The 26,399-nt window shown below is 48.7% G+C and overlaps 2 protein-coding genes across 2 annotated transcripts; one reads left to right on the plus strand and one right to left on the minus strand.

Moving 5' to 3' along the window:
- Positions 1-385: 385 nt before the first annotated feature.
- LOC142413867 (solute carrier family 25 member 36-like) lies at positions 386-10,025 on the plus strand. The gene is made up of 7 exons (XM_075510508.1): positions 386-548; positions 5,929-6,105; positions 6,565-6,642; positions 6,960-7,060; positions 7,700-7,766; positions 7,956-8,239; positions 8,330-10,025. The coding sequence occupies exons 1-7, from the start codon at positions 433-435 to the stop codon at positions 8,527-8,529; spliced, it is 1,023 nt and encodes a 340-aa protein (XP_075366623.1). The 5' UTR covers positions 386-432; the 3' UTR covers positions 8,530-10,025.
- CLSTN3 (calsyntenin 3) lies at positions 9,998-26,253 on the minus strand. The gene is made up of 18 exons (XM_075510496.1): positions 25,781-26,253; positions 22,964-23,086; positions 21,776-21,971; positions 21,083-21,291; positions 20,622-20,771; positions 19,774-19,959; positions 19,033-19,302; positions 18,631-18,743; positions 18,389-18,551; positions 17,223-17,279; positions 16,283-16,440; positions 15,952-16,100; positions 15,271-15,497; positions 13,426-13,596; positions 12,673-12,818; positions 12,403-12,538; positions 10,652-10,869; positions 9,998-10,567 (listed from the first exon to the last, which is right to left on the minus strand). The coding sequence occupies exons 1-18, from the start codon at positions 26,055-26,057 to the stop codon at positions 10,397-10,399; spliced, it is 3,120 nt and encodes a 1,039-aa protein (XP_075366611.1). The 5' UTR covers positions 26,058-26,253; the 3' UTR covers positions 9,998-10,396.
- Positions 26,254-26,399: the final 146 nt, after the last annotated feature.

The following is a 26,399-nucleotide window of genomic DNA, read 5'->3' on the forward strand; positions in this document are numbered from 1 at the left end:
TTGGTTCCCCCACTTGCAAAACAAAGATGAGGTTTCTTTGATTGCTTTTGGTTTTTTAATGAAAGAGCCTTGAGTGGCGGGGCAAAAGGAGCTGTGTGAATTGGCACCCTAAAATCTGCAAGGAGGGAAACGAGAGCACAAAAGCACGGAGCGGGGAGTCCACCCCGGTAGAAGCGAGGCCTGGGTTCAGCCCAGAGAACGCACGGGAGGGAGGCACCGTCCCCGAAGCGGCACAGGCTACGGCGCCGGGCCCCGGGGCCCCACGGGCAAGGCGCCAGGTGCTGCAGCCCTGTACCGCCGCCTCCCCACGCAGCCCTCCCAGCGTGCAGCGCCCCGGACCCCCCCCCCTGCTGCCGCCGCCGGCGGGCCCCGCCTCCTCGCCGGCCGGCCACCTCCTCCGGCCGGGCACCTCTTCCGGCCGGCCGTGAGCCAATGCGCGGGGCGCCGGGTGGGCCAGGCGGCCGCCTGCGGAGGTGGCGGCGGCGCGGAGCTGCAGAGCGTTGGGCCATGCCGGAGCACAGCACCCTGCTCCACCTGCTCGCCGGAGGGTGAGTGGCCCCGTGCGGGGCGGCCCGGGCCCCGCGGCTATGGCGTTCTCTCCCCGGGGAGCTCCGGGCCCGTCCTCTGCTCCCGCCTGCTGCCAGGCCGGGGTCTCCCTCCGGCCGCCGTCTTGGCTTATCCTCGCCGCGGCCTCCCTGCGGCCTGCCCGCCCCTGAGGAGCGAGGCCTGGGGCGGCGGCCCGCACCACCGCTCCCCGCGGGCAGGCCTCGGGTTGCTGCCGCACTTTGCGCGGGGACTGTGGGGCCGCGCGTCCAGCAGCAGCTGCCAAAGAGCCGGGGGAGAGGAGACCCTGCCGTGCCCCACGCCAGACTCTGCCTGTGCCCCATAATCCTCACCCGCACTTTCTCTGCTGTGCCAGGTTCAAATGTGGGCACGTTGGTATGGCACAGCCACTTAGTGCCGGGGTGAATGTCGTTTGGGAAGAAGGGGAGCCTCCCTGTGGGTCACGGGGGCCTTTGCCTGGCGTTTCATCCAGCCTGAGCTTACCGGGGATGGGGGGGCAAGGGAAGCAGGGTGCTGAACGGGGGAATGAGAGGTGCTGCAAGGCCCCTTCAGCAGAACAAACGGCAGAGCATCCTTGTCTTTGGGAGGGCAGCCAACCCTCCATCATCGCGTGACTGAGATTCCTGCATGTCTTCTCTGGCTTTAAATAGTGCGGCTGATTCTGGTCGTCAGGTGTTTGGAGTGTGGATCCCAGCAGTGCCTCTGAATTTGCAGCATGCCCTTGAGCAAGTCCCTTCTCACGTGGCGTTTCACCCTTCCTCTCTTTAAGAAATCATTTAAGTCTCAAAACAATGAGCTTTAAGTTTATGATGTCCTAAAGCAGAAGATACTGTGGTCCTCTGGACTTTGCTGAGTAACTGGAGAACTCCCTTGCCTAGACGGCCACCTAATCCCTTTCCAAATTACACCAGCGTGTTGGAGTGCGTGTGACAGTGAGGTCCGTGGTATAGCATGTGCAATAAAGCACATCATTTAATTGCTCTTAATTAGTAAATTTCCAGTTTTCTACAGCTAATGCAGTTGTTGTGCTACATCAAGCCTTGCTTATATGTACTTGCACTCTCTGTTCCCAGTGTTATTTTTTATATATTATTCTCTTTTATTAATTTATCCTTTGAACTATGTAGTCACTGCATCTTAGCCTTTCTTAATATATTTTTTCATATTTTTTAGCTTTCTTCTTAAGCTTTTCCTCATCCTCATTGTCCACTTTGGTTTTTGAAAAACTATGAGAGTTTGGCTAGTGGCAGGAGCGTTGCTAGTGGGAGCTTTGTCAGTCTGTATCCCGTTCTTGCTCATTAAGCAATAATCTTTGAATTACAATTAATTAAAACCCAAGACATGAATAAGACGAATAAGAAGTTCAGGTTATTGCTGCAGTATATAGTTAATATTATTGTTTTACCTAAGGAAACAGATCTCATTGATGAAGGAACAGTTCACTTTATCTTCTAGTATGAGAACTGGGGACCATCAATTGAAACTTGTGAGGGGTTTGTTCAAAACTAATGCAAGAACACAGCTCTTAACACAGTGTGCAGTTAAACTATGGGACTCCTGGCCACAGGATATTAGAGGGTAAAAGCTTTTTATGTGTCCAGAAAGCATTTTAAAAAGATTAATGTGTTGAAGGCTATTAAATGTAATGCAACATTTCTGGCTGAAGAAATCCCTGAGCTGAAAATCTGGGGAACTGGGAGAGCGTTCTGAAGATGAGTATTTCTCCTACTCTTCCGTAGGTGATCTTTATTTGCCTGTGTCCTAGGCACAATCCTGGTTTAACTGCAGATTTGTCTGACCTAGCATTGCTATTCTTAAATGAAGATCTTCAAGCCATCTCAATTTTTGGCTAGCCTAAGTAAGGGCTAAAATGTGAATTACCAGTAAACCTTGTCACCTCTGTGCATGTTCTCATACCCTTTTCAGATCATTGAAAAAATGTTAATGGTGGCTTTTTTATCTCTCTCAACTAATCCTCTTTTTCTGCCACCTCAAAATTTCCAGTTTTCCTTTTAAAATGTGAAAGCAAGATCTAGAGGCAAGTACTGTTTTCTAAGGTAAAATTACCTACCTTCTTCAATTTGCTCTTGTTGCCACTGCTTTGCTCTGGGAGTACATGTTGTACTGGTTGTCAGCTGCTGCTCTTCATCATATTTTGCAGGAATTGCTTTTGTTCCTGCTTCTAGAGTAATGACTTCAGGGTTTTAGTTTTGTTAAACCGGTCTGTTTAAGCCCAGCATAAGGACTCTTAGTGACTGCTCAGTTCTGTGTGTTTTTTCACTATTTGCCAGTTGTTGCAGCTTTGCTCAGTACTGTGATAATCATTGTCACGCATGGATTTTATCAAGAGTAAAATGTTACCTCCTGTCTGTTGGTGGAAAAACTGAAAAATCTTAGGTCTAGTCTAGAAGTGATTTTCCTAGACTCTTGATGAACCACTGCTGTTTGATTTTTTTATTTATTTTTTTTTTTTTTTACAGACATCTAGTTTCAGGGCAGGGAAAGAGTGGGGCTGATTTTTTTTTTTCTTTGAGATTCTGTGGTCTGATTTTAATCCATTTAGCATCTGTACTGTAGACAGAGTGCTAAGGCTTTAAGTGTGTTTTTGTGAGATATCAAGCTCGCTTTTTTGCAAAACTGAAGTATGTTACATTTTTGTAGTTGCTTCTGTGAATCTGGCTTTTGTCTGGTAAGTTCCATTTAAAAATATATATATACCCCCCCCAACACTGATTAGTACAAACTGTCTTTTAAGCCTATAGTGATCTGATTCTCTAATTCTCTTCTGGCATGAATATCAGGTCATACAACCATATAACCTTAGCAGCATAAAGTATTACAAATACACTTTATTTTAGTACTGGTAGACATTAGAACTCTTCTAGGCTAGTATATTTCCCCAGTCCCCTAACATTTCTTAAGCATTTAAATCTGTAGGTATGAAGTCTCCTCAATCAGCTATTTTTAATATCCATGGCCATGGGTTTTTTGTGCCTGCTGATTTTAAAATGTTTGTTCCAACTAGATTTTGTTCAATTTTGCCTTCATTAGTCTTGGACTGAAAAATAGTTCATCTCCTAGTGATGACAGTACATAATTTTCCATTTCTCCTGAAACAGAAGAATTTTGGAGACCTATGCCTTTCATACATTGTGAGCAGCTGTATCATCATGTAGTACATGATAAGACATCATAGTTGAGATTTCTTCTGGTTTTGAACAACTGGTACACCTTATTTCCTTAGCTTTGTTTAGTCGGCATTCTTTGCTCCCTGAAAAATCCTCCTTAGTCTCACCGTTTAAGCCATAGTGGCTCAGAGGTCCCCCTTCACCTCAGACTCTCTTACTGCTGATTAGATGACCACCATGTTAAGGACTAACAATTTCTTTAACTCTTATTATTGCTTTTAAAATTCGTCTCTATACGTATCAGTAGCTTGAGGAACTTGAACTCAGGAAACTTTTATATATACTGGAGGTGTGGGTTCAAATTCATATCCTGACCATGCTGAGGTAGGGACTTCTTGAAGAAATGAGATATTATGAAAACTTTACATAAAGTTGTGCCTCCTTATGCACTGTTAGGAAAATCTTTAGGATACCAAAAATGTTGTCCTATTGTAGCGTTTGCTCAGCTTTTAGATAAGAAGTTGAAACTGCTCTAGTCAGACTTCTTAGACATCTTGATCTGTCATCACTGTACTCAATCTTCTCCTGAACTGGAAACTACACTTCTGGTCAAGAAAACAACAGGTCTGTGAGTCTGGAGCCTGTATTGGGCAGATTAGTAGAAACTATGGTAAAGAACAAGACTGTTGGACACCTGAATGAATATGGTCTACATGGGAAGTATCAACATGGCTTTTGTAAAAGGAGGCCCTGCCTCATGCGACTCCTGGATCGCTGTGTAGGCTGTCTTGGTGTCTGTGCTTGATCAGCTTGTTCATCCGGAGAATCTGAGCCAGGATGTTTACTGCTTTGCGTTGTGTTGTCTTCTGAGTCTGCGCTAAGTTCTTTGGTCATGTTCCCCCTGATCCCAGGCTCCCACCCCTCACCATATTTCCTGAGGGAAATTGCTGCTGATCAGCTGCTCTGCAAGTCATCACCACTGTGTAGATCTGCAAAAGGCTTGAGAAAGCAGCATGAGTGTAATGGAGTAGCATAGCTAGTTGCTGGCATCATTAGCTGCCAGATCTTCAACTCTTGGACTTCATTGCAATAGGCATCCAGGCCTTCCCCCCCACCCCCCAACCGGCATGCAATAGTAAATGAAGCCCTAGGAGCAAAGGCTGTGAGAGCAATGTATGTGTGTACTGAGCTGTATGGACTTTTTCAAAATAATTCTTCAGAACTGTAGCCACTTGCTGTCCTGTACCGTCATATGTAATTCTGTTGATATACTTGATTCTTCCCTGATATCTTGTAGTTCTTTGGTTGGCTTTTCTTTCTTTGGAGCAGAATGAGGTTTTTTTTAAGCCTCCATCTCTTGTGAAACAAAGCAAGTTTGGCTGTAGCATATATGAACATCTCTCTGTTCATCAAAGTCTCTTGCATGGCTATTCCATGCAAATTCATCTCAAAACAATCTTTCAGGTACTGAACATCCTCTAGAAGAACAGAGTTGTCAGTCAAAGGATCTGAAGGGGCAGAAGCTGAGAACTGAACGTATCGTTTCTCTGGTTCTGACTTGTCCCTGGGTGATGGAAAGGGAAAAAGGGCATATGTGTCCTTTCAGCATTACTGAGGTGTGACTAGACTGATTGATGGTCATGGTTCATGAGTTCCAAAAATAGCTTCTGTCTGCTGAAGGTCAGGGTCCTCTTTCATTAAGCAAGTCAGACTGGGGGTGAGCCTGGCTGTTGGCAGAAAATACAGATCTTGCTTACAGGGCCTTGCAAATGTGGGGCTGAATGGGTTATGGGTTGAAGACATAGGCAGGTGGTAGAGTTTTGTGCTGCCCCTCTCTGAGCCAGTGCTGCTGTGGGAGGTGTGAGGCATGGTGCCTGGTGATCTTAGCAGAAGGCATTGCAGCAAGGCTGGGCAGCAGCAATGTTTACTCTGGGAAATTCTGAATGCAAAGATCAGCAGCTTTGAGCTGAGGGACTCCTGAGTCCCTATGGACTTGGGACTGTTTGTCTCAAATACTGAGTGAGGTTTCAGAGTGAGGCTGCCAGGAGATGTCCCAAGCTAAGCTGTTACTATGTTAATCAATGTCAGAGCAGGAGGTCATGTGTGACGCAGGCTGGGGGACCTAACTTCCCCTCCTAGAGGGGAGAAGTTGTGGATGAGCAGGGTCAGAATTATTGCCCTGTTCCTGCACAGGTGTCATTCTTACATGTGCTGTTATGCCCTTGTTATGCCCTAGATGTGGTGGCACAGCTGGAGCCATCCTGACCTGTCCCCTGGAAGTGGTGAAGACACGTCTACAGTCATCCCAAGTGACACTGCGGCCTCTGTGCCTCTCGGAGATACAGCTGCGGGGGATGAGTGTGAGGCTGATGAACCCTGCCCCACCGTCTCCTGGAGTGCTCAAGTTGCTGAGGTGAGTAGGGTAGGGCAGTGTGTATGTTAGCACCAGGGAGGTGAAGGTTTGGCCATCAGGTGGAGGGGGGGAGAGAGAGGTGGAAGTAGCATTTGAGCTGAAGCTCTGGAAACTGCAAGTGCGGTAGGAAGTTCCATCAGACCACAGGTACATCTACTTCTCACAGCTGATTGGTGCTTTGAACTCTGAGTCTGCAAGGCAGCTTCTGGGACTGAAAGAAATTTCTCAGCTAGTGGTTTGATCAGACCGAGAGTGATGGTGTCAGCAAGAATAGGAAGAAGAGACTGAAGGAGAAAGGAGAAGTGGTTGGAGAGAAAATGAGAGTAGAGCAGAAAAAGGATAACACAGGAGGTGAGGAGAGGATGCTACAAGAAGTACTGAAGAACAAAGAAGGAGGAGGAACAGGAGAGCCCCCAGCTTAGTTATTCTGCTGATCTCTCTGTTCATTTCCTTCTGTAGGGCCATCCTTGAAAAGGAAGGCTTGCGATCCCTGTTCCGAGGTCTGGGTCCAAACCTTGTTGGGGTTGCTCCTTCCCGGTGAGTACTGCTCCCTGAGGATAGCTCATGCTGTACGCTTTTTAAAGGACCTCTGTAACAGCTATTGCTCCACATTCTGAAAGCAGTCTGGGCCTTGTGCGCATTGTGCCACAGGACCCCTTCACACAGACACTTTTGGGACCTTCTGATCATAGTTGTAAGATAAGATGATTGCTATGAGCCTAGTATAAATGGTATCTGATATCACATTAGACAAACCTGTGCTGGGAGTAAGAAAAGTTGGAGTGAGACCCCACAGTGCTGTTTCTGCTCCTCATAGGTGAGCTGTAACCTCTTCTGTATTTCTTTCCAACAAGGGCTATGTATTTTGCTGCCTATTCTGGTGTTAAGGAGAGGCTCAATGCTGTCCTTGTACCGGAATCCAAGAAAGTACACATGCTATCAGCAGCGAGTGCAGGTGAGCCGCCTTCTGTCTCAAATCAGAGCCAAGGGGTCCTTCTGTCTGTAAGTGTAAACGGGTTTCATTCCTTCCCCACTGCTGCTCCTGTCCGTCCTGCTCTTTCTTCTGAAGTTTTCTCCCTCCACACCTGGCGCAGTGAGTTCCTTGGGTAACCAAAACATTTTCTCACTCTTTGTTCTTCTTAGGCTCATCTCTTCAAGTCATGGATCTAGTCTTTACCCCTTCAGCTGCTATCAGGAAAAGAGCTCCGTTCAGCTGTGAGAGGGAGAAGGCAGTGTAATTTAGACCACTCACAGAATAATTTATCTCTATATATCCTAGTTCTCTAACAAAATCTTCCACTCCTGCAAGTTTAGCCTGTTGTTTCCTGCCTCTTTGTAACACCAGGGCTTATAGTAGCATTATGTTGGAGGCAAAGGAGCTAATTACCACCAGACAAAGGCTGAATGGGGGAGGAGGAGAATCAGAGAGTCTGCCCTAAATGTCTCTTCTCCCACAGGAACTCAAGGTCATTCTCAAATTGCAAATGCCTGCAGCTTGCCAAGCAGAATTCAGAGAGCTGATAGATCAGCACCTCCTCACAAACTGTCAGCGTGATCCTGGTGCTCATGGCTGTCTTCCTCTTCTGTTTTCCAGGCATTACCTCTGCCACGCTTACCAACCCTATCTGGTTAGTGAAAACCAGGATGCAGCTGGAAGCCAGGTAAAGCAGGCTAGCAATGCAGAGCCACTCCATGTCAAATCGGGACTGGTTTTTGGGTGGGGTTGGGTGACTTGCCATCAGAACATAGGTCTTCAAGGCATGCTGGGGAAGAGTCATACAGTTGTGTTCACAACAGCATTTTAGGTCAGTGGAGCAGTATGCTGTTCTAACCCTACCTCCCCTTTACAGGGTGAAGGGTGAGATGGCCAGCAATGCTCTTCAATGTGCCATGCACGTGTATCGTACTGAAGGCCTTCGTGGATTTTACCGTGGTATCACTGCCTCGTATGCTGGAGTGTCAGAGACAATCATACACTTCGTCATCTATGAAGCACTGAAACAGCAGCTGAGAAACAGCCATCATTCCCTTTCCCCACCACTCACACTTTCACCAAACAGCCATGATTTCCTTGGACTAATGGGAGCTGCTGCTGTCTCCAAAACATGTGCTTCATGCATTGCATATCCACATGGTGAGTGGGTCCACTCTCCTTGCTTCCATTCCCCTGGGAGATGCCTGTAGGATCAATCTGCTAATATCACTTCCCTTTTTGTCTCTCCAGAGGTCATTCGAACACGGTTGCGAGAAGAAGGGTCACGGTACCGTTCCTTTGTACAGACTCTGCAGCTTGTAGTCCGTGAAGAGGGACCCTTGGCTTTATACCGAGGGCTCCTGGCTCACTTGATCCGCCAGATCCCAAACACAGCTATTATGATGGCTACCTATGAATTCATTGTACATTTGGCCTCTTCCACCTTGTAAGCACACTGTAGCACCTGGCTGAGGTTGCTGTAGAGATACAGGGACCTCACGGTCCTGAGATTTGGTCATTTTCCATGCTCTGAGAGGTGGTGCTTTTCATCATGTATCAGAACTGGGTCAGGCATAGCATTCTCAGGACATAAGACTATTTTGTACAAAGTTTTTGGCTCTGATGTGCACAATGGAACCTTTCTGGAGAGCTGAATTATTCCAGTGCTTCAAGATATCAGGGCATTGGCTTGACAGCGCCTGCTGTAAGCTCCCTGTATGAAACAAGGGCATGGAACTTACTGGGAAGGAGACAAAGGAGAAAGCATAAGAGTATCTATCTTGGACAGCCTCAGCATGTTCACTTCTTTTGGACCCGGTAACAACCATACGTGGGCACAGTTGGACATGAAGACAACTAGAGCTGAGACATCCAAGAGAACTGCAGCAAGCAGAGATCTTGTGCTGAGACCTTTCATGCCCTCAGAGGGGCTCTTCCACTCTCATCTGCTGTGCTACCTTCCTGCCCTTAAGGAGGATTTCTCAGCCTTGGCTATCAGCAAATGTCCTATTGCAGAATCTTCCTTTGGGTCCTTAACATGTTGAAGTCATTGCCCTGAGACATGTCAGGCAGCTGACAGCCTCTTTTTGTCTTGCAGGGTCTGAATAATCAGACCAAGTAGATGAAGGGAAGAAGCACAATCTGCTATGAAGCACTACCCTAACAACTCATGCTACTGGGCTCATAGCCATGTTTTGCCAGTATCTGTTTCCATCCCCTCCATTCCCAACAGAAAGAGGACATGTCCTTCCCTCTGGAGTACTGGGGCTGTTCTGCTACAAGCTGGAACCCCTGGTGTGAAAAGTACTCTTATGCTGGTAAAGAAAGAGGATCAGGTGAAAAGATGGATGAAGCCAAGGATTTGGCCTGTTTCTATTGATGATATACTAAGTGTATGGAAAGAGCCTTATGTTTTTTTCTGTAATCAAGAATTCAGTTTGCTACATGGGTTGCAGTTGCCTGTGACAGGCTGGGATGCTTCCTGTTCCTCTGTGGCTTCCTAGCCCCCGTGTCCTGGGGAAAGCTATATTGTATTTACAAAGAGAATTTTGAATCTCAGAAAGGTGGGGGGGCGTAGGGTCAGGGGTGATGTGTTTTTCTTGTTCCAACACATACACTAAAAAAAATGTAACCCTTGCCGGAGATAAGGCAGTAATTTCAGTAAATAATTTCAGTAAATACATGCTCTGGGCAATTTCCAGTCTCACAGTAGAGGCTACACTGACTTTCTTTCCCTGTTTCTCTTTCCCAGAGAAAAACTGCAGAAGCCCTGAACATTTTATTTGAAATCCATTTATTTTAAAATCCACTTTGTTTCCTTATCCTTCTTACCATCATTCATTTAGTTTAGGAGTATCGACAATTTTACAAAGCGACACAAGCTGCAGTGTTTTTTGTGGGTTTTTTTTTTTTTGCATGAAACGAGAATAAACCTCAAATGACAACATTGAAAAAATATACAATATATATAATATCTGGGGAGGGGTTGTGAGAGACCCCACTCTGAGCCCTATGGCTGGCTCCTCCTTCTAAACTTCTGTGCTTTCCAAGCCCCTCCTTCCTCATCATAGTTTGAACTGTGCCATTGTCATGTGCAGGTGCCCTAACACATGTTTCTAGAGAGCCAGATGGGGCATCAATAATGTGGGGAATGTCCACAATGAGAATGGCAGAAGATGAAGGAACATGGGAGGCAGAAATGACAAACGAGGGAGGAGATGTGTACACGGTGGGGGAAGGAAAAAGTTAAAAGTAAGACACCTCCTCCTTCCAGCCACATGTTTTTTGGGGATCCATTGGACTGGTGTTTTAAAGCTCCTAGTAGCAGTGAGAGCCGTCTCTTTTGCCAATGATGTGTTGGTCATCCACGTCATTGCTGTCCGGGGAGTCGGGTGTCTCCGAGTCAGTGCTGTCGTCTTCATCCTCCATGCCCTCACCAGCTCTGCCCTCGCCGCTTTCTGCTGCCCTCTCCTGGCAGCTCTGGTAGGACTGGAGAGGTGAGACATGGGGTAAGGGGAAAGATCTGGCAACCCAGCTGCCCGCCCAACCCCAGCCACTGTGGCTGCTCCTCACCTCCATGGGGTTCACTATGATGGTGAGGGCTGAGTCATCCCAGAACATGTCGCCCTCTTTGCTTCCGGTGCTTGTGTGCCCTCCTTCAGCAGCCCCAGGGACCTCTTGCCCTACTCCCCGACGGTGCAGGGAGTGGATGCGCAGGATGCCAAGGATTACCATGAGTGCCAGGAAGCCCACACACACCACAATGATGACAGTGGCAGCACTGGGGACCACTTTGGAGAAAGAAAATGAGAAGGCATGGTTAGAGTCTGTCACAGAAACATGTATTTCCAACCTGACCTGCAGGAACTGGGGTTCATGGGCAGAGCTTGGGTTTTTGGTCTAGGCAGGAACATGTCCTGACTTTTCTGCTGCCCTGGGCACAGGCAGTTCCTGCCTTCAACTGCTGTATCTTCACTTGAGGCCTGTACAGTTTGCCAGGATGCTTAGGTCCAGGTGTCCTCTGATCTCGGCCCAGCCTGTAGACTGCACACCTTCATCTACAGAAGTCAGTGGAATATGTTGCACAGCAGCGATTTGTATCCTTCCCTTGGGAGGGAGAAATGTGTGCTGGGAAGAGCCTCTAAGGGCATGAGGATGATTTTCAGAGGGTGTGATTTCTATGCAAGCAGTAGAGAAAGAAGGAAGCCAAAAGAAGTCTGCTTTGCGCATGGGGCAGATGTGAGGGCTGTGATGGCCTTCTAATTAGTGCCATGGTCAAAGCCCAGCTTCTCCACAGGAGAAAACTTGAAATTCATCTAAGACCCTTAGCCAAATGCCCACCCCTTTGTTGTAGGCCTGTAGGCCAAGCCTTGACTCCCCAGATAATCTCCTTCCCTGCAAAATCTATCCAGGCCCTCTGTGCATTTGTTCCGGGTGGTTCTGTACAGCAGAGACAACTTTTCCTTTTCTGCTGCGATCAGGCAGAGCTGGGGAAGGGAGTGGCAAAGGCTGGGTTTTGGTGCTCTCCCAGGACGTACGTAGGCTGTCACTACAGTGGCTCAGTGCCGGCTGCAGGACTGAACCAGCCTGGGATCAGCTGCTGCAGGAAGCTGCAGCAAAAGCTAGCACCACAGGTGCTTTCCGTGTTCCCTACAACAGGGGGCCAAAAACCAAGGCAGGGTCCTCTGTAACAGTCTTAGAGCTTTCACAGCCTAGGAGGAGCCAATTAGACTGTGGTTATGCTTGTGGCACAGGGCTGCCAGTGCAAACCAACAAATCTAATCTCTAGTCTAGCTTTCAGGCTTCTCTCTCTCCTCTGTTTTGGGGGCAAGAATCCTCCTCTTGTCTGTGTGGTGCTGTCTCCTATATTTTTGTGCCTTGCTGATCACCACCTAGTCCCATCTCTTTCTTTTTAGAGCAGTAGCAGTCTTGATTCTCTTGTTTCTCTCCTGCTGTTGAAGCTTCTTTCTGAAATTACATTACCCAAGCCCACATAGCACCTTTACAAGGTGCACGAATGAAATCATACCAGCTTACAGTTGTTCTTTTTTAGACATTCTCAGGTGTAGGTTTCAGACTGCTTCTACATCAAGAAACCAACACACCAAAGGATTGTTGCACCAAGCTCTAAAACACAATTCGATGCAGACTGCAGTTCATTTGCTAATGAAGAGTGGGACAGGACAGTATAATAAGAACTCGATAACATGGGTATAGGGAACCTGAAAGGAATCCTCTGCTATAGGTTCTACCAGGATATCAGAAAATCAGCATCCTGATTTTCCTGACCTAAAGGAATAAAACCAAAAGATAGTGTTACATACTTGGGTTGTTACGGGTGCTTGCCAAGCTGTGCCCAGATAGTTCTGGGGGTAAATGATGGCCTCGGTGCATGAACTGCTGGGAACTCAGAATATGGTTAGGATGAGCAGCTTGGTTCATGTTGTGGAGGACATTCACCTACAGAAAGACCAGAGTGAGAGAGACTCAGCCCTGTGTTCATCACAATACATTCTACATTGTGTGCGTTTGCATCCACCATGTCCTCTCCATGCATGCACAAGCACCTATATGTGCATGTATTGATCTTGTACCTCAACAGTAAACTCATTGCTGGAGTAGCGTCCATTCATCTCAGTGCAGGACAGGTGAAACTTCCTTTCATAAAGAGCAGCGCCACGGTTGATGTGGTATGAGACCTGGCGTAGTATCTCCTCATAGACTGCAATGCTCTCCACACCTGAGACAAGAAGACAGAATTGGTGTGGAATGAGGAAGCTCCTGCTTCAGAGTCATCTGGCATCATAATGCTGTAGCAACTAGGAGCTACAGAAGAATCCCAGGCAATGCTGGGTTGATTAATTTTGGGAAGGGAGCAGACCTGGAGCTGGCTGCAAAGGACCTGATGAAATCCCTGCTTGCATTTCTAAAACACATGGAAGGGAAGGAATAATCAAGAGCAACAGCCCTGTTAAGTTCTGGAGAGTACAATAGTGTTGTACCAGTCCACAAGCTGTGGGATGTGGTGTCCCCTGGTCATGTCACGCAAAATGCTGCTGACATCTGAGAACACCAAACCCCAAGGGCAATAGGAGTAAGTCAGGAGGAGTGACAGAAGCGTGGGTCAGAGCTCAGACACCAAGCTGTGTGCTGGAGGAGGAGCCACCTCCCCAAGGAGATGGCCTGGGACTTCCAAAAGCCAGGAGTTCAACAAATGGTTACATCTCAGAGTCGCACAAAGTACACCAACACATCCCTAACATCAGGTTAAGTGCTTCTCCCAGTGATGCCTGACAGGCAGTGGGAGAAGCGTAATTAGACAGCTGTGGCAAAGGAGAAGGACATACCTGTGATGGTCAGGTAGGCAGAGGTGTTAACAAGCTCAAGGCCCCGCTGCTGCAGCAGTGCCCCATCCAGGAGCAGATACTCCCTCTCTGGGTCCAAGTCATCTCCTACCAATGAGATCTCGCAGCCATCCAGGTTATGCACAATTTCATCTGACATCCGTGTGTCTGTCACTGAGATGCAAACAGAAATAAGACAGGGCCAGAAAGCCAACCAGCCATCAGTGAAGGCAGGAGTTACTCAGAGTGGTACCCACTTACTTAAAAGTGCTCACATTGTACGTAATAACTTCTCTTTCTCTGGCTAGTACTGACCTTGAGTAAAATCACTGTCAGTCTAATTACTTGTTGGAGGAGTCCCCGTGGTTCTAATGACATTATTTATGTACATAATAAAGTCACTTTATTTTGGAACAACATACTATTATTGGACTGGTTCATGATAACACGTCTTGGCTGTAAGGACTCTGTTGACAATGACAATGTGCAGATTAGGAACAACTCTTATTACACATTCCCAGACCCTGAGTGCTTTTGAAAGCCTTCCTGTCTCATGACTGCTGGTTACCATGGCTGAGGTCTTACCTTCTTTAAAATGGCAACCACATTCAATGACTAACTGCTTTCAGCAGGGCTAAGACCAACCTGCTCTAAGTCAAGAAACTCATCATTGTACGAGGAAAGGCAAAGCTGCTAAACAGAAAACTATGAGCAAAAAATCCTGTGCTGGTTTTGGCAGGGATAGAGTTAATTTCCTTTATAGTAGCTAGTATGGGGCTATGTTTTGGATTTGTGCTGAAAACAGTGTTGATAACACACTGATGTTTTAGTTGTTGCTAAGTAATGTTTGCACTAGTCAAGGACTTTTCAGCTTCCCATGCTCTGCCAGGCACACGGGAAGTTGCGAGGGGGCAGGCACAGCCAAGATAGTTGATCCAAACTGGCCAAAGGGCTATTCCATACCATATGACGTTATGCTCAGTATATAAAGCTGGGGAAGAAGAAGGAAGGGGGGGGGACATTCGGAGTGATGGTGTTTGTCTTCCCAAGTAACCGTTATGCATGATGGAGCCCTGCTTTCCTGGAGATGGCTGAACACCTGCCTGCCCATGGGAAGTAGTGAATGAATTCCTTGTTTTGCTTTGCTTATGTGCACGGCTTTTGCTTTACCTATTAAACTGTCTTTATCTCAACCCACGAGTTTTCTCAGTTTTACTCTTCTGATTCTCTCCCCCATCCCACCGGGATGTGTGGTGCTTAGTTGCCAGCTGGGGTAAAACCATGACAAATCCCATTACCAGAAAAGATATGAAAGAAGTGAAAGGACACTTGGAGCACAGAGTGCAGAGAAGTAATCTGAGGATGATGGAGAGAAACTGAGGGACAAGATATTATAGGGTGTGAGGAAACTGACTGGGGAATTCACAGGAATAAGTGATGCAGGAAGAGATGGGAGGGGGCAAGAAATAAGGAAAGCAGGAGAGAAGGAAGCAGGAGGAGACTGGGTAAGTGCAGGAGTGAAGAGGGTAACAGGCAGGACATCCATCCAGTGCTGGATTCAATAAAGGGAAATGTAGGTAAAATGTAAAAGGGATTAGGAATGAGCAGCCTGGGAAAGAAGGAGGAGAGAGGGAGGCAAAGGAACTGGGTGGATAGAAAAAGTACAGGGAGGAGCAGAAAGGGATAAGAACCAATTAGCCTACATATTGACAGACAACGTGCCTTGCTTCTATATTTGTAAACTCTCCTATTTTGAGTGTAATGAGGGGCTCTACTTCCTCTGCAGGACAGCAACACTTGCAGGTCTTTCTAGTTTGTCTCTTATACTTCGCCCTGTACTCTACTTACCGGTACCGTGCCAATTCTCATCCTTCTTGGCCTCCACCTGGTGAGAAATAGAGCAGGTGATCTGGAGGTTGGGGAACAGGAGGATCCCATCAGGACCCTCAAAGTCTGATGCAGGATGAGCAAAGTGGCCGTTGCCACTCAACAGGATCTGGGGGGCATCAGGCTGTAGCACCACAACATAACCTTCCACATCAGGAATGGAGACACAGGACTCTTCACTGAAACACCTGAAGGAGAGAAGTAGAAAGCATCAGTTGGCCCAAGCTTCCACCAGCAACATTGTAAAAGAACACCTGCCAATTATTGGCAGTGAAGAGAATATCCTTTTTCTGGTAGTCTTCCTACAGCTTCCCTGTAGCCTGCTGTGCAAGGTGTGGAAGGAATGACATCACTGGGTTTCCAGTGACTTGGCCACATCCACACACCACGGAGAAAATTAAAACCAGCCCACATGCCTAGAACACCATGAGTGAAGGCAGAAGTTCTGCTACCTGCATAGACTGCAGTATTACAGTATCCATTTGGATATTGGATAATTTAATATTTATTTTCAGGAAGACTCCTACCCATTTTGAGACCATCAATTAGAATTAAAATACAAGGTGAGAGAGCGTGTTTTTATTCAAAAGCGAGGTAATCCTCCTGCTGAACTTAGCTGGAGGTGCTGCTTTGTCCACTCACTTGACAGTAGTGGTGAGCCTGAGTGGCCGGACTCCAGGGGTAGCAAAGCGCAGGGAATTCATGTAAGCCACATGCTGGATTGCATGGTTGAAGGTTTCCACATCATCACCCTCCAAAGTGAGCAGGGACTGAGAGGGGTTTACATGAACCTACAGGTGTAAGAGAAGAAAATACTCAGGATTCCTTGGCAAATGCCGAGAGTCTAGGCTAAGAGAGACACAAAGGAGAAAGGTGGGGAATTATCTGAGGTAGGAGAGCAGGCAACGTCCTGGGAAGCAAGGCTGGGGAGGAGAGTGGAGAAGACCCATGCAAGCTGGGCAGATGGGCATACCTTCATCCCTTTGCCCAGACTGTCGAAGTCACTGTAATCAAGCCCCTCACGGCAGGCATACAGGCATTCAATAACCTCCCGGCTCTCCAAGCTACCAGGGCGCACAGTGAAGCCAGCCAAGTAACCATGGAAGTAGTGGTGTATCGACAGAGGATCTCCTGAGGGAAACATGGGAGGTGGAGGGTGTAAGAGACATGGCGAGGAAGAAAGCGAAGACAACAAAAGCAACAGTGTGAGGGACGTACAGATGTTAAGGGAGGTAGAGAAAGACAGAGGGGTGCATGGGGCATGGAAAAGCAAAGACAACAAAAGCAATAGTGTGAGGGACATACAGATGTTAAGGGAAGTAGAGCGAGACAGAGGAGTGCACGGGACATGGAAAAGCAAAGACAACAAGAACACAGGGGAAGCTGAAGTAAGGAGATGACAATTATTTTAATTCCAGATGGGGAAAAGTGAGAAAAACAGACTAACAGAAAGACTAGGGCAGTGAATGGTGGGTAGCATAGAGAAGTTTCTGCCAAACCGCTGAATGCCAGATGGAAACAATTTCTTGTCCCCTTCTCACTCTGCTTCCTGTGAGGGCTTTTAAAAGAAACTATACGTTCCATAGATAGGGATGAGGTGACATCTCCTGATGTCTCTAATGGCTATTGTGTTCTTCAGAGACCAGCTTTAATGATCAGGCATGAGGACTCTTTCTCCACATGAAAAACATACTCCATCTCTCAAAGCAGGCTGTAGTCCTCATATCAGCCTTTTCATGCTCCACAGATATCAAGGTATCAAGGACCAATCTGCCAAATAAGCGTTTTCCTCCCAGGATGGTGGGAGGTTGCAGGACAGGATCGGGGGAGCTGTAGGAGGAAGGCACCATGCAAGAAGTGATAGTCATGCACAGTGAAGAGGGGAAGAGAACCATCTTCTTTCTTTTCCCTACCTTGTACAGCATCAGTGGAGTTCTCATTTCCTTTGATTTTCTCTTTGTTTTTCTCCTCTGCAAAAGGAGAACATTCAGACAAGCAATAAGGCATTGGAAGAGGTTAGTTACAGAGTCAGGCAAGTATCTATACAAGTGCCTGTATTGGCCAGTCCAAAAGAACAGCTCTGGAGTCACGTGTCAAGCAGTGCACCCTTCAACCCTAGAGACAGCACATCACAGATGAAAGAGGACAGAGTCCCTCTCATGAAGGGGATGGTGAGGCTGTAGGATGAGTAACTGATACAAGGGAGAAAGTATAGGGGTTTTTTTCTCCTTTCCCAATGATACCTATTTTGGGAATTAATTGATTCCCATTTATGGAACATGGTCCTAGCCATGTTTGCAACAAGCCATGTTCTCAACATCCCTTTGAAACTCAGATGGTTCCAGGAGGGTGTCCCAAGCTGATTAATATTTGTTGGTTGCAAAAGGCTAATTGAGAGCACAGAGCTGTGGGAAGATCCCTGACCTGGAAGAAGCAGTACTTCAGTAAAGATTTGATTTTGCTAGAAATTTCTGCTGGAGTAAAGGTAAGCAGCAGGCAAATTCCTTTAGTTCTGTCCTGCTTCAGTCTTGCAGGAGAACTGAAAGACCTGGGAAATGCAGCTTTACATCTCCACAGAAAGGGTTTTAATCTGGTAGTGGCTTAACTATGTTCCTAACCTGATCTTTGTCCTCCAACTCAATTCTCTACAGAATGATTTGTGACTTCTACATGTAGACCCTCAAGACAGAGATCCCCATCAATATAACCAGCAGCACACCAGCAGTACTGCCTGCTCTCTGGTGAAAAGCTTTGATAGAAACTCCAACACCCGAATAAGGTACAGAGTTTCAACTCTCCTCTGCCTGAAAGCTGGTTATCCATCGCATATTCTACTGCTGTTGTCCATGAAGCTGCCAATGACACTTGTCCCTGAGCTATTATTACTGTGGCCTGCTGGCTTGGTCCAGAAGGAAGGAAGGAGCCACGTTGACTTTGGTGCCAAGGAGGCAAGATGGCTGCAATGTGGTTTGCATCATTTAGTATTGGGTGGTGTTTCTTTCACCTCTTCTGGCTCTCCCTCCCTCCAATCCCTTGTTTCCCATATGGGAAAATCATGGTTCAGGGAGTGGGCACTCACCGGTCCAGCAGGCTCCAATCATGAGCGAGGGTTCCTGCCGTGGGGGGTGAATGAGGCCATTGTCATGGATGAGGGCAGGGTCATAAGAGACACCATCCACGTAGAGTGTGACAGTGGGGAACTCCAGGTTGAGGGCATAATGATGCCATTCATCATCGCAGACCTATGGCAGACAGCAGAGGAAGGGATCAGCAAAGGGCAGAAGGAGAAGGGACATGGGGAAGAGGCAAATGCTTCCTCACCTGCTCAAGCTTCCAGAGGAATTTCACAGGCCTTGCACTTTCCAGCAATGGCCAGTAGAGGAAAGCAATCCGGCAGCCGTGCACAGCCAGAGAGTAATGCGAGTAGCCTTCCTCTGCCAGGGACAAGCACGGGGAGTTACGTATCACCCTTCAGAGCAGTCTCACTAGCCAGAGCCCAGAAGCACACACTAGCCTGCACAACTGGCACTCAGCACCGCATGCTCACAGCGAGCTTGACTGCTCTCAGAAAAAGTGGCACCTGAAGAAGCTGTGTTCCTAAGGAGGGACCCCTGCCCAGGTCCCACTCTGGAACACAAGAGATTTTGCCCTGCAGGGACAATCCCTTCTAACAAGTTAGAGGCAGTAGGCAGAAGTGTCACCACCCCAGGAAAAGTGTCTCACCGCTCTGCACTGTACTGCAGATCACCGTCTCCTCTTCCCGCCTGCCTTTGACAGGCACCACGGCATGTTTCATCCATACGGACAGGGTGAAGTGGTCACTCAGCCCCTCGTGGGCATTCGGCCCATTTACCACAGGCACCTGGGCAGCCTGGCTGCCATTGAACCAGTAAATGAGGCTGCTGTCCTGGCTGTAGTGCACCGAGAGCCGCGCGGTCCAGTTCGCTGTGGGGCTAGGGACCGGCAGCAGGTCAATCTCTCCTGAGGCAGCACCTACCGAGAAGGGAAGGAGTCAGAAATGTCAGCACAGGAGAATAAGGAGTCTGAGAACTGGGGAACAGATGAAGAGGGTGCTAGAGGGCTCGTTGTAACGTCCCAGAGCAGAGGGAGAGGAGGAGTTGCCTATAGGCCTTCTCCTGTCTGGAGAAGGATGGTGACTTTTCCATCTGTGCTGAGGGAAGTCCCACAGACTCTGCATACTGGGGCAATGCACAGAAACCTCTGGCTTCCCAGCAAGGAAAGCATGGGAAGCCCCTTGTAAATACAGGCTGGGTGCCTACTGCCCGTCAATGCAGCATGCGAGCTAGGTGTCCTCCCAGCCCCACTGACCACAGCAGATGTGAGGAATGTGTCCCCCAGCATCTCTGCTGTGTGAGGAACAGAGCTACCACTGTGAACCCCTCCAGCAGAAGGGGCAGGGTGCTGTGCCACAGCTGCCCTCAGCCCAGGAAAGAATCAATTCACCACAGAGTTTGCGTAGTGACTTCTCGGAGTAGTTATCCCGGTCACAGCCCTTGGCCACATGGTTTGTCTGCAGCTCCACCGTGGCCTGGATGTTCCACAGGGGCTCATCGCAGGTCTCCAGGTGAATGCTGGGGAAGAGCGCGAGGCTGCCTGCACCCGGGGTGTACTCAATCCTCTTGTTCCAGCCTAATGAAGAAGAGTGAAAGAGAGGGGTTAGGTCCTGCCAAGGACCCAAGGCCAGAACATTTGGCACACACACAAGTGGCATCTATGGACTAGCCCAGAAACAGAGATTTTTGGCCTTTTCCATATTGAAAAGACAACTTTATGCAGCTGGCATCAGTGCAAAGGAAGATTTCCTAGAAGCACAGAGTCCAAATTCTCATTTTCTACAACTAGTACCAGTGTAGCATCATTCCTTGGATTGTCAACCTCTCTTATCAGGCAGAGCAGATATTTAGCTGTGTTGATTTCCCCTTAATTCTGTTTACTAAGGTGAACCTGTAGGCATAAAACAGCTGTGGAGAAGCCAAATATCCTCAAGATGAGCAGCCCCAAAAACTATCTACATTGAATACAGTGTATTGCATGTATCAAATACATAGCAGTTCACAGTAATCCAAGGAATGATTTTCCAGTGTTAGAATTGCCTTTCACTGGCTTTGCAACAGACTTTGATGTCTGTTGCATCCCCTTAGATGGGACTGATGAGTTGGTGCCAGAACTGAAGCACATATATGGGCATACAAATTTGTATGTGTATATACGAACATTTGCAATGAGTAGGACTTGAGTAGTAGTTCAGCAAAAGGAAAGGGAAGACATAGCTGCGTTTGGAGGTTTCGTACCCTGCCAGCTGGGCTTGCAGGTGGGTTTCACCTGGATTTCCACTTCAGCATCATCAGAAGCCCGCTTCTTTCCACAGTCATAGGCTGTCACTGTGAATTTGTAGAGATGATCTCCGCTGTACTGCAGCTTCTCTGTGTTCTCGATGTTCCCTGGTTAGCAAAACAAAGAGATCAAGGGAGAGGAAAGACAGTGTCTTCAAAGATGTTCCTTCTAGAAATCACTCTTATTTTTGATCAACTACAAAAACAACCAAAAAGGGGTTGAGTTCCCCTTCCCAGGAGCACTCTGTAACAAGCTATAGCATCCCACAAAATGGCTGCTGCATCTCTGCACCAGGAGAGATAGATCAGCAGTGCTAGAAAATTCATATCGCACAGCTCTGCCAGCAAATGGGACTGGCAGAGAGGTAGCAAAGCAGGAAACAGGGAGTGACGTGCTCATGGTAGGTGCGGATTCTTACCGTCATTGTCAATCAGAAAGGGAATATTGGGGGTCAGGATCTCATAGTAGCAGATCTGGCTGTACTGTGGCGAGCAGTCTCCATCAATGGCCTCCACACGCAAGATGCGGTCATACAGCTTTCCCTCAGTCACTGCCACACGATACAACTTTTCCACAAAGACAGGAGCAAACTCATTCACATCATTTACTCGAACGTGCACTGTGGCCCTGATGCAGAGAGACATCAATAAGAACTGATCGGCTGATTAGGAGCCATACATCACCTAAATTTCAGTGTAAGTCACTCCCCTAAAGTGCACCAGTCTATTTCCAGCCGTCAAAAGCAAGGACAAGGAAAGAGACCTTGGTTTCAACACAGCAATGTTGGCATACAGGAGCTTGGACAATGGTTTCCCACCCCGGAGAAAGAACAAAAGGAGTGATAATGTAATCTGGACGTCCTGCCTATATGCAGAAACATAAAACATCACCCTTAGACACAACTGTCAAGCAGCCCTCATTTCTAGTGTATTCACTCATGTGACTCAGTGAGTGAACATTTCTCCTTGGGTCTTATTCACATGTTGAGTTACAGTATCAAGGCTAGAGAAAAATACTTCTGGCTAAAGGAAGCATTCCCACAGCAATTTTTATTTGCATTTCTGTGACAGATCACATTTTGTAACATGCAGCAATGACTGCATGGACTTACTTGTGTGATTTCTTGGTATTTGCTCCATCAGGTCCCTCTCCACAGTCATAAGCCTGGATGGTGAATGTGTGCTCCTTATGTGCTTCACAGTCCACTGGTTCCTTGGCCCGGATCAGCCCCTCACCTGTAGCTTTGTCCAGGATCACAGCTTCAAAAGGTACCCCTGCCCCATGGATCCTGAAGCCACAGATTTCACCTGGTACCCACAAAGGCAGAGAGGAAGGGGAGAAAGTAAAGGATTGAGGAGAGCACATTATGCCCCCTTGCTTCCCTCTCCCATATTTTCTTCCTTTCTAACTTACTTTCTTTCTAACTTGCTTCCTTTCTAACTTACTTCCTTTCTCCCTCATTATCACCTCTCATTTCGAGAAATTTTTGGTTCCCTAGGAGTTCCTCCTGTCATCTCTTACAGCCATTGATGGTGTAGATTGCCCTCTACTGGAGACTACTTCCCACGGCAAGGAGTCTTGACCAGCATCAAGAAAGATTAAGGGTTACAAGGCTCAAGCTAGATTTATTAGTGCTACACAGCCACAGTACTGAGGGAGCACCTTATTTCTCCTCTTCATCCCGCAGGAAGGCAAAACAGGCCATATATTGCAGACAGACAGCCAAAGCATGAAGATCCATGATGTCTTATCCACCCACACATGCAGGATGTGCACAGTACCGCAGGGAACTGGAGATAGGGTCACTTAAATCCTAAAGTTCAGCTCACAGGCACCACTTTTCCTCTCCCAAAGCTGAGGGAGGATGCATGAGGAAGCTCCAGCCATAGCCTAAGCAAGCATCAGGAATACAACCCTCGTCAAGCCTGTAGTTTCAGCGATTTGTGCTTACTGTGAGGGGATGTAGCACTGCCAACGAAGTGTGCCCTACCAGCATTCTCCAGTGCTCACAGACACAGAGCTGTGCATGTGATCTTTGGAAATAGCAGAACTGCGTCAAAAAGTAGCTGGCTCCACCCTCAATTTCTCTCCCTAAGGGGAACAGCTCACAGCATCCTAAATCAAGCTGTGCCCAAATTGCCCCCAGACTTCACTGGGGACCTCCTCCAGAAGAAGGTTTGGAGGTGATCGTTTCCTGTAGAGAGCTAGAATCCAGCACAGGGATGAATGTCACCCTGTCTCTGCCTCTTCATAAGTCTCTCCCTGCCTCCCACCCTTCCCAGAGCTGTTACCCACCTACCTGCATAGCGCAGTGGAGCATCTTTGTCCAGTGCAAATAGCGGTGGGTTGAGCAGGACTGTGTTGTCATTCTCCATGACGATGCCCTGATACTCAGCTTCAATCCAGGGTTTGTGCTTGTTTGCTGAGGTGGATTTGGGGTAAGGGATGGAGCACAGGAATGTATTAGCCACCAATGACAGATTCAGTAGGAAAAGAGTAGAATATCATCCAGTGGCAGGTAACAACCACCCCTCCCCACCTTCTTCTCTGGAAATAAAGAAGTCTAAAATAGGCTGGGAGGAAGAAATTATCTTTCTTTAGTTCTACTCTACATGGCTCTTGGGAGACCTCCTCAGAAACAATGTGTTCCTTCTCGCCTCCTCATTACTATCTTATTAGAAATATGTGGAGAGGCATCTGGGTGCCCAGGAAAGCTGGAGTGGTTAAAAAATATGAAATCAAGAGGCATAAGCAGCCTGATTCTGGAGAAAGATTCCAAATGCTAAATCCTTTAGCTCACTGAAGCCATAATTAAAGGATCCAGGATACATCTTCCCTTGGGGTGCCCCCAGGGGACAAGTCTTGCATGCAGCCATTACCACTTATGCCTCACATCCTCTGGACTAAGGCCCAGGATCTACACACATGTACCCAAGTACACTTTCAGTCAGTCATCCTACATGTATAATAACCTACTCTGAGAGTCCCTTGCTCCTTCCTTCCCCACTCCATGGTGAGCACCATATTCCCTTGGCCCCTTCTTGCTAATCCCATTGGCTGGAGCCCAGCCAGGCTTGGCATGGAGGCAGCAGCCAGCAGGAGGCTCTGAAAAATGTCACAGGCCCAGAAATAGCAAATTAATCTTTATCACAGAGGCTCCGGGGCAGGGAAAGAGAGAAATAAGGGGGGGGGGGGGGGGGGAGGGAGGAAGGGGAGGGGAAAGGAGGGGAGAGAGAATAAAAATCATTACAAATTAAAAACCCCTCCCCCATGCCCACTCCCTGCCAAGTGGGCCTCAGAGATTATATTACATGGCCTAGTTACAACCCCCATTCCCAGATAATCCCCCACTCGCCCACCCCCTGGCGACCAAGATTTATTGCAACCGAGCAATACTTTGAGCACAGCATGGCTCAGAGCTGGTGGGGAGTAGGATACAGAGCCTTTCCCTCAAGGGCACTACTTCCAATATGTGAATTCATCCTCTGCAGCACAATATCCTCTGAAACCGTATTGGCATTGCATGATGTTGACTCAAAAGGGACAGTATCCCTTACAACCAAGCACTTCTGCAAATAAGGGCCAGGGGATGCTGCCAGAGCCGGGTGGTGGGCTGGCAGACAGGGCGACAGGTCAGAGCGGGGATGCACCAGCATGGCAGCGCGGGCAGACCCAGCCTCGTGTAGCAGCGAAGAGCGTGGGTTGGCATTTCTCCCTCACCGTATTGATTAAGATTATAAAGCATTATGTAGGAAATCCAGAGAAACATCCATCCCGCGCAGTATGCAGGTGGAATCCTTCCTGTATGCAGGTGTCCACGTTTCACCTCACCCCTCCATCGCCCCCACCAGATTCCACTCTGCGATGGCTCTAGTCCATGTGCCACACCACTGAGGTGGGAATCCATAGCTACAAATGCCAAATATGCCCTGTTGCTGGGGTAACAAGCTGGTGGTAGAGAGATAAATCCTTTGCTGCATCTACCTGCAACTGGGGAATCACCAATCTGATTTATCAGGAAATGAGCTACTGGAGATTAGAAAAATATTTCGGGAATATTTTTAGGATACTGACTCCTACCGGCTTCAAGAAAGCTCCTGTAAATCTAAAATAATTTGCAAAAGGCGGGGAGATGTTTCAGAGTGTAAATTCACAAAGGAGAGAGAAAATCCAGAGCATAAGGGGCCTTGCCTCACCACTGGGCCCCTTGGCACCAGAGCAGTACAAATAAATGCCCCTGCCAACGTCAGCATACGCAGAGCTCCGCGTTGCACCCACCCTGTAGCCCTACCGCTTCTGAAGCAGAGAAAGCACCCTAAGGTGTCACATTCCCTGATGACCCCTGAGTCCCTCGCGTGTTTGCAGATTCTCCCACCCTGTCAGATTACTGACGCACTGACTCCCCTGGGATGAATTTCTTGTGCCTGTGTCTACAGATCTAGAAACCTACATCTTTCTCCATCGCTCTACGTGTTTACAGAACATCTGCATTCAGAATGTTACAGCTGTAGCATTAGAGGGGTTTTTACACATTTAGCACATAAAATACTGTTTTATATTAGCAACCTGCATAGTTAACACATAACTGTACAATAACTCCTATTGACAGATTGCAGATGGATGAACTAGAATTGGAAGATGGAGATAGGCGATGTGTTTCAGCGACCACAGGGGTCTGTGGAGAAGCAACACATTCTCTCTCAGCACACTAAGGAAGGGAAGGAAAGCTAAATCCACACAGCGATAACTGAAACAAAAGCAAGACAAGTCGGTGGAAAAGGGGAAAACGCGAGGGGAACGCTAGAAGGATAGGAAAGAATGGAGAAAAAAGCGGTGGTAGGAGACAGATGGATAAAGTACGAAGAGGAGATGGGATGCGGGCGCCCGAAGGGGCAAAGAAAGCCGGAGCTGCCGGGGACCGCGGAGATTCCCCGACAAAAACGTGCCAGACGAAGGCGGTGGGCAGCGCGGAGTCGCACCGCCAGCGCGGGGCGGATGGATGAGCCGCGGCCAACGTGCCCTTCAGCCCCGCCGCGGCGGGCAGCCGGAAGGTCCCAGCGGAGCGCCGAGCCGCCGCCGCCGCCCGGGACCGTGTCCGCGGCGCTCCGCCGCTCACCTTTGTTGGAGGCGCCGCCGGGCAGCGCGGCGCACAGGCAGAGGAGAGGGAGAAGGACGGCGGCGCGGGGCCGAGGGTCGCCCATGGCGGCGGCGGGTCCCGGCCCGCCCGGGGCAGCTGGACAGCGGCGGGCGCGGCCCTGCCCTGCCCTGCCCTGCCCGGCCCGGCCCACGCCCTCGCTCCCGCGGCGGCAGCGGCGGCGGCGCGCAGGGACGGCGCGGCACCTCCGCGAACCCCGCTCCGCTCCACGCCCGGCCCCGCCCCGCCACTGCAGCATGACGTCACGGGCGCGGCGGGGGCCGGTGGGGGTCGGCAGCCAATGCGAGGGGCCGCCGCGCCAGGTGCTGTGGGGGGGCGCGGGGGCGCGGCGCGGTGCGGGGAGCCGCTGTTTTCCTTCTCGCTGCAATCCGGGCAGGGCACGGAGAGGGGCGAGGGCTCGGGGCGCCTGGCCGTGGCGGGCGGGGGTGGGCTTCAAAAGCAACGCCCCGTGCTTCGGCCCCGGGAAGCATCCTCGCAGCTGCGGGGGGACGCGGGAGGAGCAGGCCGGGGAGGGGGTTGTGGAGATCGGGGAGGTGCCGGGGCGAGGGGCTGCAGACCGCAGCCGTAGCCCGCCGCCCAT

Source organism: Mycteria americana, chromosome 1 (assembly GCF_035582795.1).
Source record: "Mycteria americana isolate JAX WOST 10 ecotype Jacksonville Zoo and Gardens chromosome 1, USCA_MyAme_1.0, whole genome shotgun sequence".
Classification (NCBI taxonomy): domain Eukaryota; kingdom Metazoa; phylum Chordata; class Aves; order Ciconiiformes; family Ciconiidae; genus Mycteria; species Mycteria americana.

Bases quoted from the DNA above. Each gene is read 5' to 3' on its own strand.
- LOC142413867 (XM_075510508.1), top strand. From the start codon at position 433: ATGCGCGGGGCGCCGGGTGGGCCAGGCGGCCGCCTGCGGAGGTGGCGG. The intron at 6,643-6,959 runs GTGAGTACTGCT...CTTTCCAACAAG, and splicing joins GTTGGGGTTGCTCCTTCCCG to GGCTATGTATTTTGCTGCCT. The intron at 8,240-8,329 runs GTGAGTGGGTCC...TTGTCTCTCCAG, and splicing joins ATGCATTGCATATCCACATG to AGGTCATTCGAACACGGTTG.
- CLSTN3 (XM_075510496.1), bottom strand. From the start codon at position 26,057: ATGCTGCAGTGGCGGGGCGGGGCCGGGCGTGGAGCGGAGCGGGGTTCG. The intron at 21,292-21,775 runs GTAAGTCCATGC...TCTCTGCATCAG, and splicing joins AATACCAAGAAATCACACAA to GGCCACAGTGCACGTTCGAG. The intron at 19,303-19,773 runs GTGAATTGATTC...CCTTCTCGGTAG, and splicing joins GTCACTACGCAAACTCTGTG to GTGCTGCCTCAGGAGAGATT.